The sequence below is a fragment of the Thunnus albacares genome, chromosome 18 (genome assembly GCF_914725855.1).
Source record: "Thunnus albacares chromosome 18, fThuAlb1.1, whole genome shotgun sequence".
Lineage (NCBI taxonomy): Eukaryota > Metazoa > Chordata > Actinopteri > Scombriformes > Scombridae > Thunnus > Thunnus albacares.
In genome coordinates, this window is record NC_058123.1 from 25,922,043 (window position 1) to 25,938,608 (window position 16,566).

At 39.4% G+C, this 16,566-nt stretch overlaps 1 protein-coding gene across 6 annotated transcripts in view; it reads right to left on the bottom strand.

The window, feature by feature from the left end:
• LOC122968767 (transcription factor 4-like) overlaps positions 1 to 16,566 on the bottom strand; it is a 236,685-nt gene that overhangs the window by 21,192 nt on the left and 198,927 nt on the right. For all 6 annotated transcript variants that reach the window (XM_044334233.1, XM_044334235.1, XM_044334234.1 and 3 more), the window contains 4 exons: positions 15,056 to 15,126; positions 14,745 to 14,823; positions 10,743 to 10,822; positions 10,281 to 10,490 (listed from right to left, as the gene is read on the bottom strand). In XM_044334233.1, coding sequence (XP_044190168.1) covers positions 10,281 to 10,490; positions 10,743 to 10,822; positions 14,745 to 14,823; positions 15,056 to 15,126 — 440 coding nt within the window. The remainder of the gene's footprint in view (positions 1 to 10,280; positions 10,491 to 10,742; positions 10,823 to 14,744; positions 14,824 to 15,055; positions 15,127 to 16,566) is intronic.

Consider the following 16,566-nt stretch of genomic DNA (forward strand, 5'->3'; position numbering starts at 1 on the left):
AAATATAAATAAATTACACGTAAACTGATCTGCTGCACGGGAAGCTTGTATAGTTGCCAAGAATCACAGCCACGCCTGCTCACCCACCGTCCATCAGGTTCAAAACATCTGATTGGACGGCAGATAGACTTCATTCTTGATCTTGGAAACAGTAGTCTGACAAATCTTTACTTTACTCAGTGTGTAAAACTCCATCCTCTGAGGAAGGCTATGAAGCTCAGCTAAAAAACTAGTAAGCGGACCTTGAGTGAAGATTATTTTTGTAAGAATCTTGGCACTTATTTTGGTTTGTTCAAATTTTTGTTCGGTTGAATTCAAGGACACTCTGACGTTTCAAATCTGAGATTCAGCTGCTGGAGGGCATCGCATTCATCTGAGCTGAATCAAACCCAGATAACAAACAAGAGACACACATACACGCTGAGAGAAGGATAAAGAGATTTTTTTTTTTCTTTAAAAAAAAAAAAAGTTGCTGTTCAGCAGCCAACTCTGAAAACTCAGATGTCAGAGTGTCCTTGAATGTACCAACAGGGAGAGTTTTATAAAACAGTCACCACTCTTAACTGAATTATCAGTCACAACTACATAACAAAATAAAAATTGTTATGAAAACTCTCTTTGTTGGTGCTTTCAGGGACCGTCCAAAATCTGACAGCTGGTTGCTGAATGACTAAATTCACATGATTCTTTTCACAACATTCTGTGAGCTACTTTATGTCTGTCAACATACAGTCCAGATACAGATCATGAACATTTTTCAGCAACCGATACATACATTTTGGATGTCTGCGCTTTCTGAATGCACCACGATAATGTAAAGATTGAATATACTGACTGTGAAGAGTTTCACACCTCTGTAAAAGAAATCACTGTAAATACAGATGGACTATTTGGAAAAGGGAGAGATTTATTTGTGGTAAAGCAAATAAAAAAATTGAATTAAATTGAAGTTTAAAAAGAGCCAGAGCAGGAGACAGAGGAGGAGGTGCTGAGTAACTATCATCTACAATGTTGTTGATCAGTGGGAAGTGTGTGAGAGAGAGAGAGTGAGGGAGCTGATTACACAGGAAGAAGAAGAAGAGAAAGACACCAAATTCTGGGTCAAGAGATGACACACACACACACACATACACACAGGGCTTTTCAGTTTCTCTCTCTCTCTAACACACACAGACGCACACACACACACACAGATTTGTCATGCAGTTGTAAACAGTAGGGACAAGTCTGTCTCTGCTGCTGCAGTAACACGTCTGAGAGGAGAAAAATAAACTGTCAATTTGCTAACTCAAATTGTAAATTGTAATATTTCACCCTGTATTAGTCGGATTTCTGCAATTTCCATTTGTCGTTTTCAATTATCGTCGCAGCCGCCCCCCCCACCCCCCCCAAAAAAAACACACCTCTGCAAAAAGACATTGAGAGCAGGGGGAGATGAGATGAGGAGATGTAACATGAAGCAGGAGGTGCAGTTTGAAATCTTACCAGACACAAAGACACCACACAGCTGAATTTTATATACTCCAGACAGCAGTATAGCACTATCATACTTGCTACAGGAAGAAGTCAGAAGCTTTTAATGTAAAGTTTGTCCTGAGGGTGGTGTGAGAAGACAGGTCAGAGAGTCAGGAACATCTAAAGGGTTCATCCTCAGGGGAGCAGGAACGTGATCGGGAACTTTAATCAAAAACAGTACGTTTGGTTTGGATATTTCTTGAGTGCTTGTGGAACGTTTTGGTTTAAATGTGGTGATAGAGGGAAAGTCAGCAAAATGATTAGTAATCCCAACGCTGAAGAGCATGAATACTCTCAACGGATTAAATGAAAAATCTCTCCAGTAGTTGTTGAGGTCTTATTCTGGATGTTTGTTTTTCCTTTTTAGAATATTTAACACAGCAGATTTTATGAATGTTACAGTTCTTCTTCCCAGTCAGAGGAACAGTTGGTAATCATTTTTATTATATTAACAAGACAATAAGTTGCTGCTCATTTTCTCTTCAGTGTGTACAAAGAATGTATCAAAGAAAACTAAAACAAAGACAGAAGCGGATTGGAATCACTGAAAAATAGAAAAGAGGGGATATTTTCTCACAACTATGAGAATTACAAGATTTAATTATAATTATGGATCTCATATTTATACATTATGCATGTCTTGTGTGAGATCTTCATGAAGATATGCTAAACCGCTAACAAGTCATAATTACAAGAAAACTTCCAAGTTTTGTTTTTTTTTTTTTGGTTGATGCGATGCATTTCTGTAGATGTGATAAACTGTACATTGGATATCTAAACTGTAAATAAAGCGGAGTAAACACTGGTCTAACACACACTCATTCATGCACACACACACACACACAGTGGAACATTTCCCAAACTGCACAGCCTCTCCTCTGTGCAAACTGAACACTTGACAGAAAGCACCTGCTGTAGCGACGTCAACACACACTCATATACGCGCACACACACACACACACACACACACATAGAGCTCACTGTTGAGGTTGGGGACTTCCTTGGGAGGAAAAGTACAGCAACATTTTCCAGTGGTGTGATATGTATGTATTTATTTATTTTCTGTGTAATGAACAGAGTGAAGGACGACAGACTCGGTTGCATAAAATGTCAGTGAAAAAATGAAAAAAAAAAAAAAGAAACAGAGGAAAATGGAAGGTAGGGAAAGAAGGAGGCAATGGGAAATATGTCGTTTGGAAAAATGTTGTTATGAAGTGAATTTTCTGAGCCAAGTCCATCTGGATGATCTGTTATTACTGAATAAAAAAGGAAATGAGAATTTATTCTTTTGTCATGCTGCCTTTTTGCTTCATTACATGTGAATAATTTGAAATATTATAAAAAAAAAAATGTAAGTTTTAAAGTTTGAATCCACTTTGATCTATAAATACATATGTTTGATATTTAAAAATGTGTGTGCAGATGTGAAAAGCTTAAAAAATAATTAATACCTCAAAATTCACATTTTCACGTTTAAATGTATGATTAATGTTTTAGTAAAAGGACATTTTATATACATACATTTTCTGTTTTTTTACCCCCATTGTTCTGAAATTCATTATCTGAACAAGGTCAATTTATGTAAAAGGTTCACATTTCAAATTTTGTACAGATAAATATTCTTTAATATTGGAGTGTCAAGCTTCAATCAGGATCTTGAAAAATAGTAGTTTGACAAAATAATGAACAAACAAAATAATGTACAGTAAATTTCATTCTATAAATATGTTATATTTTCTATTCTTGAATTATTTTTTAAAGTTACATGTATTAGTTTTTCTTTTCACTTTAAGTATATTTATACTTTAATAACACTTCTTTATAGTGTAAGGTGTATTGATTTATTTACGTTTTGTCACAGTTGGTCTTCTATACTTACTGGTCAAGATTTTTGTATATTTTTTGCTCCACCTGTGACTCGAAACCATGTTGTATTAATCAATTATCACGGTTGTTAAAGTTTATTTATCTAATTATCTTCATGAACACAAGGCTGCACACAAATGTCCAATGACCACAATCCCTTTTCCTCATGAAAATTCATATCACACAGCTTTTGAATGCAAAGAGCGAAGGGAACCACAATATTATCATATTATAGTGCTGTACATTAACATACAGAAACATATGTGTTGAGGAGAAACACAGCAGCCCACGATTATTAAATGAATTGTAATATTCTGAAGATTTTTAAAGATTAAAACCCAGAAATGAATGGTTTTCTTAAAGCTCTGTTCATTTTTCATGGTATTTGCGGTTGTTTGCTTTGAGATGATCACCATCTGAAGGTCAGAGTTGACACATCTTTTTGTTTAGCATTACATCACTGAATAAATTAACAGAGAAATCTAATTAGAACACAAACGTGAATAAATTGACTGAGCCTACCACTCTGCATGCTGTATAATAAATGAATTCAATAAATTAAACGCTGTTTGTTTCCCACTGGTTTCCACCAATTATTATGCTACGTGGCGGCCAGAAGTATATGGACACCTGTACATTACAGTCACATGTGATAAGTGAACATTCCAAAACTACAGAAATTAATCTTTTGCTATTACAGCCTCCAGCAGCCTCTTCTGGGAAGACTTTCAACAAAATTTTGTAACATGGCTACAGGGATTTGTTGGAAGCACACTATTGTTTAAAACATGATTGTATGCTGTAGCATTAAGATTTTCCCTTCATTGGAACTACAGCCTAGCCAATAACAAAAGATCCAGACCAAGACGAATGTTTTGGACAGGGGTGTCCATATACATTTGGCCACATAATATGAGGACAGTTTTATAAAGACGCCATGAAAGAAAATGTATTATTATTAACGTTTTACAGAAGTTAAATGGCCGACAGTAGATTTCCATCAGCTTATAGAAGTGAATTTAGCGAGTGAGAGAAGAGATGAGAGGCAGAGTATTAAAAGGCATTAGTGTGTTTTACAGCAAAGTGATGCAGATTACGATCCATTTCACTCAACTCTGCTTAGCGGAGAGAGAGAGAGAAACATTTCTCTCTCTTCTTACCTTTCCCCTCATTTCAGACTCACCCTCCCAAACTGAGCTCTGATGAGGTAAAATAATTCAGAAAAACGTGATGTTTCTTGTGACTTAAACACATCACCAGAAGCAGACAGCAAGAACAAACTAAACACCACCTTGTGTTTGTACGCCTCCGCCAACCAGTCAACTTGTAGTTTACACGTCTGTCCAGACTCGTGATATTTGTAATGAAGACTTTAAAGGAATGTAATAAAAGGTATTAAGTGTATTTAGTGGCGAAAAGGAAGTTATTACTACATTGGCGTGTATAATTACAGTGAATAGTTCAGCTCTGGCTCTTCACCCAATCATCGCACGATCATTTTCTCAGCTACTGTGGTGAGCAAACCTCCCTAGTCAAGACGTTCCTATCGCTGGCGTGGAAGCTTAAAAAAAAATACATTAAAAAAAACCCTTCAGGGAGAGTCTGGAAGAGCCATGTGTTTTCTTCTTCTTCAACTTTTTAATTTGAAATCAGACCGCATTCACTTAAATGTCATATGACTCTACGATCACATAATCTGACACAGCGACCTTCTCAAAAGACATATTGTGTCGTCCGATCCAAGCACGTTGGTGGAAAATCTCTACGTTCATGTCGTCTTTTAATCTCATTTAAGAAGTACATGTGGGAATGTTCATTCATCCTGAGAGATTTTTTTTTTCTCTTCTTTGTTTTGAGGAATATTTTAGTGCTTTTCTATTTCGGTTTGAATTTTTTGGGAACGAGTATTGCGTTTAATGACTGAAAATAAAAATCTATGACAAAAATGAGAAAAGCTGGAACATATGTGTGTATCTAATTCTGCATTAATGTGTTTATGGGTTCGAGTGTGTGTGTATGGTGCGTTCACGTCCATGCATAAGTCTCTCTCTCTCTCTCTCTTTTTCTCTCCCACATCAGTCTACCACCTGTTTTCCCAAAGTTATGACCTCAGCCTGCAGGCGTCTCTACCTAACACTGCTAAACTACATACAGCTGTGTGTGTGTGACTGAGAGAGGGAGGGGGAGAAATAAGTACATCTAGACAGGAAGATGAAAACAAAAGTGACAGAAAATATGTAATAAAGTAAATATGTAATAAAATGTGTGTCAATAATAGAGAAAACGTGTGTGTGTGTGTGAGACACAGAGCTTAAAAGCAGGAGAGAATAGTCACATCTGCCAGGAAGTCGATGGAAAAGACAGAAGAGAAAGCAGAGGTGAGAAAATAAAGAGAAGAAAAAAAAGAAGAGAGAGAGAGAAAGACGAGGAGAGAGACGAGAGTAAGGGAGAGCGACACAGGAAAGTAGAAGGAGAGAGAGAGTGAATGCGCATGAGAAATAGAGAAAAAGCCTCAGCACAAACACAATGGCTTCATTTGACTTCCTCTCACTGTATTATTTCTGTTTTCCACTTGTTTCTTTTTTCAGTGTTTCTATTGAGTCTCTTCCTTTTCTTTTGGTTCAGATTTCCTGTTTACTCTGTTCTGTGTGTGTGTGTGTGTGTGTGTGTGTGTGTAAGTGAAGCACAAAGAACATACATGCTACACACATACACACACACACACACACACACACACACACACACACACATTGCTATTTCCACTGCTGGAACTTAACGACCCCTAATGTGGAGCTTCCCATAACCTGAACTTGTAAGTACCCATAAGGATCTGGTTCTGGGTCCTGGTTTGCTTTTCCACTGTGTTTTACAAACTGGAAAGTTTAGCTTATACGTCAGTGAGAAGACGACACCGCTTCAGATAGCAGAACAAATGTCATCGTTTGATTTTGGTTCAATTGAAGGCCACATAACAATAGAAAAAGTGGCACTAATTAACATTTTCTTTCATGTTTACATGTAATTGCATGAAAATGTGAAACACACTTTTTTGTAGCACTTATCTAAACACAAGTCTGTGTTTAACATGATGCAAAATGAGCTGCTGCATTTCTTTTCCCCAAGAGAAGCTAGAACTGGATTTAATGTAGGGCTGCAACTAACAATTATTTTCATTATCAATGAATCTTTGGATTATTGTCTTGATTCATCGTTTAGTTTATAAAATGTCAGAAAAGACATCAATCAAAATAAACCAGAAAATGGTCACATTTGAGAAGTTTAAATCAGATAATTTGGCCATTTTTTATTTAAAAAATGACTCCTAACAGTTAATCACATACTATTGTAAAGTAATTTTAAAAAAAGTAAAGTAATTGTAATTGTAAGTAATTTTGTGGTTAAGCTAATAGTTGGCAACTACTCAATTAACTGACTGATCGTTGCAGCTCTACTTTAGTACCATCTCTTGAGTAGAGCTGAAATGTAGGTTTGGAAACTTGCCCAAAAGGCAGAGCACAGTGGAAACCAAAGCACAACCTGTGACAAAGGCCACATCTTAAGTTATGGGTTGTTAAGTTCCTGATGTGGAAAAGGCCTATTAAACAGTACAGAGAGCTGAGAATCAATCACCAATACTTTTTGGAACTAATTGAAAATATGTCAACAATATGTCTGTGCAACTTCCTGATGTTGTTTACTTATTCTTTCTCAAGGTTTAGCCTTTTTCATATTGAACAGTAACTATGATCAAGATCAACCTAAACCATAGTTTATTTGCCATAACTACAAGCTTGTGCATATAGTAGAAAGCAAACATTTTTCAAATATTTCCATTGGATGTACAAAAAACCAGAACCAGAACCAAAACATTACCACTGAGTGTAATCTAGAGTTTTGCAGAATCCTCCAATATTGACACTCTTGTCTGGCAACAGGGTTGAGAAAAAAGTATAGTTTTGGTGTTTCTACTAAATCTCTGGTATTGTATCAGCATTAGTATTGAAAGTGTCTGACTGGCTTCTTCTCTTTTTCACCTGTGGAAACTGGGTATCACTGTACTTGTGCCATCCAACCATATCAAAATAAAAGCTGATGGCCATTACATATAAACCTATAGTATCATTATATTATCAAGGAAGCTCGGGTGTTTCTGTGTTTGGGAATATTGAGGAGATCATTAAAAGCAAACTTTGGGAAATACATCTGGTAACAGCAGCTCCTCTGATTTCACTGCTCTACAGCAGTGTGTCCCTACAGTGTCAGTGGGCTGTCAGGTTTGGGTCCCTACAATGTGATGTTAACCATCACATGCACCCCTCCACGATGTGTGTGTGTGGTTATACAGCTGCTGTGTTTTTAGTCTTAATGAGCCTGCTTTTCTATTAGCCAAAAAGTCAGTGCCTGAATAAACACACACTCACACACACACGCGCGCACACACACACACACACATACGGCAGGGTCCTAATGACAACAACACAAGGAGCGATTTATGAACTTCTGTGTGTGTGTGGAGCCCATAAATAAAAAGTGTTTTTAAGCACACGTCCTTCACTTCACTTTATTCTCTTTTTCCAGTGGTTACGTAAGTAAAAAAAAAAAAAAAAAAAAAAGTCAGACGTACAGTATATTTGGAATCATTTCAAGATTAAACTAAAAAGTAGTTTGTAAAAACATTTTTCTTAACAAAACTTTGAATGTTTTCTTGGGCTAAACCTTCACTTCACATCATGTAGCTGAATGCCAAATTTGTGTCTGTTGACAGCCAAAGAGCAGCAAAGTGCTTAGAACAACATCCAAATGAAGCTGAAAAGTTTGCAAATATTTCTCTTTCTCTTATTTTCTTTACCGCTAACGTTACATCAATGAATCCTGACACACTGTTTTCTTCTTTCCACTCCCACAAGTGAAATCTTTCATTAATTTGAAATGCTTTCTTAATAGTCTAATTATTTAGTGAAGTTATTTAGTTTCATTATTAGTTTCTTTTAGTGTGACGTTCAAATGACTTTGTAAATTAGAATAACAAACTCGTCTGTTCTTTCCTTCCTTTGTATACGTCGTTAAAAGCAGATACGTCTTATGAATGAACCAATTCTATTAGTTAAATAAATAATTAATCTTGTTCTAATTACATTTTACCATTTGAATCACAAAACCAAGCCTGTGTGTTTCCTCCAGAAATGTCTTCTCGAAAATTTCAAATGTCTTTAAACATCTCAAGTTAACCTTCAAATTACTTAATCACACCAAATTCTTCTTTCTTGACTTTCATTACTTCTTCACAAGCTAGTCGCTAACTTCCTTCTTTGTTGCTAGGCAGATAAACAAGGTAGGTGAGAGCCGTGAGACTCAACCATACAGTAGATGTGCCATAAAAACCAAAATTATGAGCTAAAAAAGGCTAAAAAGGCTCTGTGGAGCTACAGAGTTTGTGACAATTCTCTTTGAGATCATAACTTTGAGTGACACTTTGCATGTTTCACCGTCAATTGATTCATTGTTAAAATATATTGATCAGTGCAGTTTTAAGTAGGAAGAAGCAATGAGGACAACAAAGAACCTGCATGTGAGCTGAGAGGTAAACAAATGCGAGTGGAAAATGTGTGTGTTTATCCCAGACAATGATGCAGTACTGAGGTCCAGGAGAGAGAGAGAGAGAGAAAGAGAGAGAAAGAGAGAAAGAGAGAGAGAGAGAGAGAGAGAGAGAGAGAGAGAGACAGCTGGACAGATATGCGTGAGAAGAGGATAATCTCTGTGGGAGCCAGCCAGCATACACATACACACACACACACACATGCACACGCACGCACACACACACACACACACACCCCTCTACCACAGGTGGTCTCCATTTAGAAAACAACACTTCAAAGTAAATACTTTAACAAAGAGCAGAGGGAGAGTCACAAAGCTCCTGAACTACTGTAGCGAGGAGAGTGTAAAGTGCTGCTAGTGCCTCCTGGAGCCTGCAGTGTTCAATACAGCCACACAGTATAAAAACTGCAGGACGGAACGGCCCACCGCACATCACTCCTGTCAGTGATAACGCTACACTCACCGCACTAATAGCTGAGATCTGGGAAAACGGTGACATCACTGAAAAGTTTGACATGTCAAGAAACACGAGCTCCCGACTGAATCCGAGTGAGCTCAACTGAAATGTAGCAGAAAGTTGGTCTGTAAACGCTGATGGATGTTTAAAGCCAACAGTTTGACTGCTAATTTTACTGTCCACCTTAGTTTTAGCTCCGTTTGTCTGACCTGGAGGTTTGTTTCCAACCTGCTTCTTGACATCTTTTTATTGATGTTGCCATGTTGACTAATCTTAGCTATTAACGGTCAAGTACGATGTCATTATTACAATTACTGACACATCTACAGAAAGGGAACGGCGAAAAAAAAAGCCTGATGGCTGATGTCACACGACGACGACGAGGCCACGGTTTTCTACAGAGAGGTGTTGAGGTTGTGTCTTGTGTGTGTGTGTGTTTGCGTGAACATCTGGTGTGTGTATGTGTGTGTCTACATGTGAATATGCACAAATGTACAACACAAATAAACAAAGTAGGTCTGAATGAACATGTTCGGGCATCTGAATGTGTTTATACTGACTGCGTTTTATAATACTTTCTTTCTTTCTCTCTCTCTTTCTCACTCACCCTCCTTATGTCACACAGCTGTTTGGTTCTTAATGTTTATTGTTTCAAGCTGACAAAAACAAGACACAAGTCTTAAATATGGAAAACATTACGACTGTCTTACTTCATGTTTTCAATTCTAGCACCTCTCTTCTTCTCTCCTCTCTCCTCTCCTCTCCTCTCCTCTTCTCTCCTCCTACCTATGACATCACCCGTGCACTCATCACCACGGTATAAAAACGTGCTCTCAGGTCCTACCATGAGGGGGTGTCTGTTGGCCGACAGCAGTCCCGTCCCGTACCCGCTGCTCAGAGCGCCCATGGCGCCGTTGTGCGTATGTGCGGCCCCGATGAGGCTGTGCATGTCGCTGTGCCCGCTGCTCATGCCCGTCGAAGGTCCCACCGCGTGGCTCCGCAGTACGTGTATGGCATCGTCCAAACGCTCCAGACGGTCCTCGATACGACTCTGCTGCAGAATGTAAAGACGCGGAAAGAAAGATGAGAAACCTGCTGAAATGTCCTTTCCTAGCTAAGTTAGTAACATAAGATAAGTTGGGCTTAAATACATTTACATGCTTTAATCTCCACGGTGTCCAAACCTCAGCAAACCAAAAAAAACAACAAATAAAACCCTTATTGGGTGAAGTCACCCTTTAAAAACCCTCCCATATATATTTCAGACATGTACACAATGTGGTGGTGTGTGTCTGGGTGTGCATACCAGTGAGTGCAGCGGAGCTTCGTAGTTTGGCGATGACGCTCCCTGTCCGCCATTCCTGGACCAGACAGCTGAACTGGCAGCTAGGAAAAAAAGAAACAAAGAGACGTGATCAGGAGAGGATATGTCAGTGGAACATTAAAAACAAGGATCCTTCTCAGGAGTCAGAGAACAGGCAAACATGAGTCCCAGATAGGACGCGACGTTGCATAAGTAGATAAAAATGTTCTGAGTGAGTGCAAAAGGAGGGAAAAGTGTAAAGAGAAAAGGGACATCAGGCGGAGATAAAAAAAAAAAATGGATGCCAGTAGCTGACAGGAGACATTAGTGGTAAGGAGATTGGTTATTAATCTGTAAAGTTAACAATCATGTTTAAGATTTGCAGGAAACCACAGTTGTCTTTGTTTAGTTGAGTTCAAACTGACATGACTTCATCTGTCTGTTTCGTATGTTGTGTGATTGACTGCCTGCCTGTCTGGAGTGTAACCTTCCTCTCACCCAGTGCATGCAGGGATAGGTTTCAGCCCCCTGTGACCATGCACAGGATAAGCGTGAAGAGAGAATGGTTGGATATCTGTGGGTGGATTAGAGCCAAAACCTCCTCTCCTTTTATATGTCGAAGAAAGAAAGCACTCCACACAGGACGCCAAACGCCAGACAAAACGTCTTTACACACGAGGAGTCTCTCATCATATCCACTTGTGGTGCTCGGACATAATAGACGCAGGGACGAGAACGAAAAGACAAAAACAAAACCAACTCATATCTCATAACAGGAATGCTAATATCAGACTTTTGTCTTTGAAAAAGGTACAAGTGGTTGATTAGCATGGACCCTCTGCAGAACAAACAAAGCTTTGTGTCTGTTCTTTTCCCGCTTTGTGTGTTTGTTGTCGCTCTGAAGGGTCGTATCTGAATCAACAGGTCTCATTAGCTGGTAGACAGAGGAGAGACAGCGACTTGAGTGAATTCACATTATTATGAAGCTCGGAGTGATAACAGGCTGCTGTATGGAGGACTTTCAACAGTGTCTGGCTTCAGAGGTGGGACCAGCTTACAGATGATTCCTCTGAGGCTCAAGTAGTTTCAAATACTTTTTATCATCATATATTTCAAAACAAAAAAGCATAACAAGGTGCTTGAATTGTAAAAAAAAAAAAAAAAAAAGTGCCAGTACTTTAAATCAGCAGCCTGCATAATATCCAGTAAGTGTTAACACAAACTGCACCAAAATTATTATCAGATAAGGCTGAAATTTACTATATATTTCTTATTGTCAACAAATCTCATGTGCAGAACCAAACCAACATCCTACTTACAAGTATTGTGTGTGTATCTAAAGTCTGATATATCTTATTCCTCTGTGCCGTAGACCTCTGTTGTTGTTCAAAAACTATTAAAACATGTCCATGAGCCACACCGCAGCACTGGGTGACACGTTTCTTCGCCCCAAAGACAACCGTAGTTTGTTTAGAAATGGTCAGTCTCATGAGAGCAGCTCTGTGTAAAGGCCTTTACTCACCAGGGACGTGACGAATAAACCACACAAAAACTTGCCTGAGAATATTTCGCATCAAAACTATTCATACCGGCAACTATACGAATTACTGGACAGACAAACTGCCTTCACCAGGCTGACTGACAGCAGAAATTTACTCAACCAAAATAGTTTTCATGTCGGCTCCACGGGAAGACCTCGAGAGTGTTTGTATTTATTGATTCATTGATTTTATTCCCCCACCCACCGTAGTGAGTGAGGAGAATCTGCCTGTAGTGAAACAGGCGCCTTGATCAATCTATGTGGATATGGTACATAAGTTCAAAACACATATACAGCAGGATATTTAGATATTGGTATGATTTAAACAGCTGTCTGTGTAGATTACTCTTCATTAAACGAGACAGAAATAGAGTTGGAATGTAAAAACACACAGGGGGTCTCCATGTCCTTTGTCCTTTGTCTTATAATACAGGGTGATGAGAAACATAATCAACAGGTTCGCCATCGTCATTAGGAGTTGTGACGTGACATCGGTTCTACACAACGTGATTGGTTGATACCTTTATTCGCGGTGTGAAAGCTCAGACCTCGTTCCAAAAAAAATGATGTTGCTTTTTCGCTGATTCACGATCTGTGTGAAAGCACTCAAGATGGCTCACTATTGTATATTTAGCACAAATATACACGTTCACCAAAGTTGAACTCACCAGGAAAAGTTCATGCAGACTTTGTCCCTGCCAGTGAATCCACTGATCCTGGTGATTTCAATGTAATTAACTGATGATATCCACCACTATTTGCAGTTTTAACCACTAGTGTGAGCAGGCCTTAAATCACCAGCTCTCAGCAACAGCCTCTCTGCTGATGCTGATGACATCTCTGTTACTGCATTCTCACAGAGAGTGTTTTTTTTACTACAAGCGAAATGTTTGGAAACAGCAAATCAATTCTGGCCGAGTCAGAAACACCGTAGACAAATTGGTTTTGTAGATATAACATGAAGTGCGAGGGCCCACCTCTCCTCTCATATTTGTTAAAAATAGCTGCCGTGTTCTGTTTGAAAACCAGAAGCAAAGACAGTCCTGCGAGTGATGCGTTCATCCAATGAGATGAAGGAAGCATTCATGTTGATTCTGACGGTTCCCTTTTAATTCCGACCAGCTGGAACCTGCCCAGGTAGTCCAAGCAGCCGGCTGGAGCTTGATCTCTTATTTTTTGTTTCCTCTTCTTTTCTCCTCTTGGCTCTTGTTTTCTTTACTTGTTTCCTCTCATCATCTTTCTTCTTCTTTTCTTAGTCCTCCAACATATCCCTTCCCTTTTTCTCCTCCTTTTGTTTCCTCTCCTTCCCTTTATCCTTCTCTTTTACCACCATCATATCTCCTCTCGTCATCCTTTATTCTATTTTCTCACCCCTCCATCTCTCCTCCTCCTCTCTGCCCTCACCGCTGATCTCTCCCTTGTAACTCTGATCTCATCTCATTAGCTCCTGTTTCTCTTTTTTTTCATTGTCTTCCCATTATGTTTCGCAGTCTTTTCTCTCCCCACTCCTTTATTCATATTACATGCTCATTTCCATATGCTAATTAATGAATAATCACCTGGGTACATTCATGTGCAAATACAAATATATGTATTAAACGGCAGGGTAAATTATTCTGAGTCCAACACTGTAAAACACCCTCGCAGAATTAGCCTTGGATATCAATTTGCATGTAGTTTGCTCTAATAGGCTTCATTTCTAATTTGTAAAAAGTGGAGTAACTCTGACACAATGATAAACACCAATTATGGTTTAGCAGGCAATATCCCAGGCAGCTATAATGACGAGGAGGAGGAGGAGGAGGAGGAGGAGGAGGAACAGAGGAGGGGGCTTGTGTTCGCAGAGCCGGTAGGTTTGTGAACGATTTGTCGAAGTGGTGCTCGTAATTAAAGCTATCAGTCACGAGGCGTGGCAGAGAAATATCAAACGGTGTGTGTAGCAGCGACAATTAGAGACAAATTCAACACAACTATTATTAGGAAAAGTCATTTTTCACTTTAAGGAGCAGACAGTACAGCATCAGCTGGGAGGAGGAGGAGGAGTAACTGGTGGAAATGAGAGGAGGAGGAGGAGGAGGAGGGGTACAGAGAGGAGACACAGCAATGATTGTGTTGTTACTGTTACTTTTATACTAAGCTATTGCATATCTAATAAAGAACGCAGTTTTCTTTTAAGTATTAAACCAAAAAGAAAAGCTTTATTTAAATGTGTTTGTGATTTGTTTATATATTTTTTCTCTTTTTCATGACACTTCCTCTTTCAAGAGCTGTATTCAAGTAGTTCAGTCCAAGTCAAGTCAAGTCTCAAGTCATTTGAAACAAGTCCAAGTCAAGTCTCAAGTCCTCATTTTTCAAGTCTGACTCCAGTCCACGTCTCTAGTCAGCTCTGCTTCGTCAGTCTGTGTCGATTCTGTGATGATGATGTAGCTGGTGAGTGGTGATTGGACGGTGAAGGTCGTGCTTACCTGTGAGGGAGGGCGGGGAGCCGACTGGGGTGGAGGGATTGGACGAGTAGCTGTTGTTTGTGTGGTCTGGAGAGTAGATCTGGAGGGGGAAAAATGCTAAAAAGTCAAATGGCAAGTAAAGCTGGAAAACATCATGAAGATAAAAAATAAATGAATATGATAAACTCAAAAATTCTTGAAAAGACTTGAAAAAAAAGTAACATGAATTATAAAATCATCTCACATTAATAGGAAACTGAACAGGTCTCACATTGGTATGTATGTATGTGTATGTGTGTGTGTGTGTGTGTGTGTGCGTGTGCTGTACTTGCCGATGCGAGTGCTTTCCCTAAGGCGTCTCCTGTCTGAGAGCTGCTGGCTGCTCCGCTCTGTGCTCGGTTAGCTGTGACACACACATGCGCGCACACACACACAGGGGAAAAAAAGAGGGATGCAGGATGTATCCTTGTTAATAAGGATGTTGGCAACTAACAACTTTTAATTATTCTGTCTATAAGTACACCATCAGTCCATCATGAAGATTGCAACACATATTCATTATGACTAAAAAAACGGCAACTTCAGCTGTCCAACGTGAACCATGAAGGCCTGGAAACTGTAACCAGGTTAACTGCATGTTTCATCCACCAAAAATTCCAGCTGTGTTACTTTGTCTTCTTTGGCCACATGGACACACATTTTTACTCTTTATGTGTTCTGTCTTACACTGCAGGAAATAAAACATGTAGTAGATGATGTGGAGGCTGACAGTAGTATATAATCAGCATTTTTGCTAGTAAAAAGTGATGTTGTTAGCCTCCTGTATGTGCTAATATATTCTAATTGGATGGTGTGACACAGACTTTCAAGCTCCACCTTTCCTCAAAGGTCAAGTGGTTTAAAATTGGCACCGCTGACACGTCCATTCCATTCAAATGAGTTGCTCCAAGCGTTCGCCTTTATAAACTACATGTAACCAGACTCTTATTCAAATAATGTGACAAGAAGCAGAAACTGGATCCAATGAGACAGAATCAGACTTTTAAATCCAACCTGACAGTAACCCCACGTCATCAACACTACGCCATCTTACATTTTGTGACAGTACAGTTTTACCAACAATCAACATTTACATTTAATCTCATTGTAAGTGACTGACAGCATGTGCTAGTATGTGTGTGTGTGTGTGTGTGTGTGTGTGTGTGGAAATGCTGGCCTTAAATACAACTAAATCTGTTTCACACACTTGAAGAGCGCTGAGGCCAGAGAGGAAGGAAGTGACCTCACAGTACCAGATGAGCGCCCACACACACGCACACACACGTACGTACACACACACACACACACACACACACACACACACTGAGGCAGAGAGACTCTGACATGCTCACAGCTCATCTCTCCTGATAGCAGATCCCAGATGGAAAGTTTACGCTCGCACACACAAGTTAGACGCACGGACACACACGCGCGCGCGCACACACACACACACTGCACAGCAAAAACACATCCTTTCATGGCAAATGAATCCATTAAAGAGATTGGCAGGACTGGACTTCTTTAAGCTGTTAGATAGAGAGATAGAGAGATAGAGAGAGAGAGAGAGAGAGAGAGAGAGAGAGAAGGAGAAAGACAGATGAAGAGAGAGAGACAGGTAGAGAGAGACAGGAAGCAGCATATGTTTTGGGGTTAAAGCCTCATGTCTCACTCACGCCACACTACTGGCCTAATAAACCATCCAAGGGATTACTGTTATACACCACACACACACACACACACACACACACACACACACACACACACACACACACACACACACACACACACACACACACACACACAC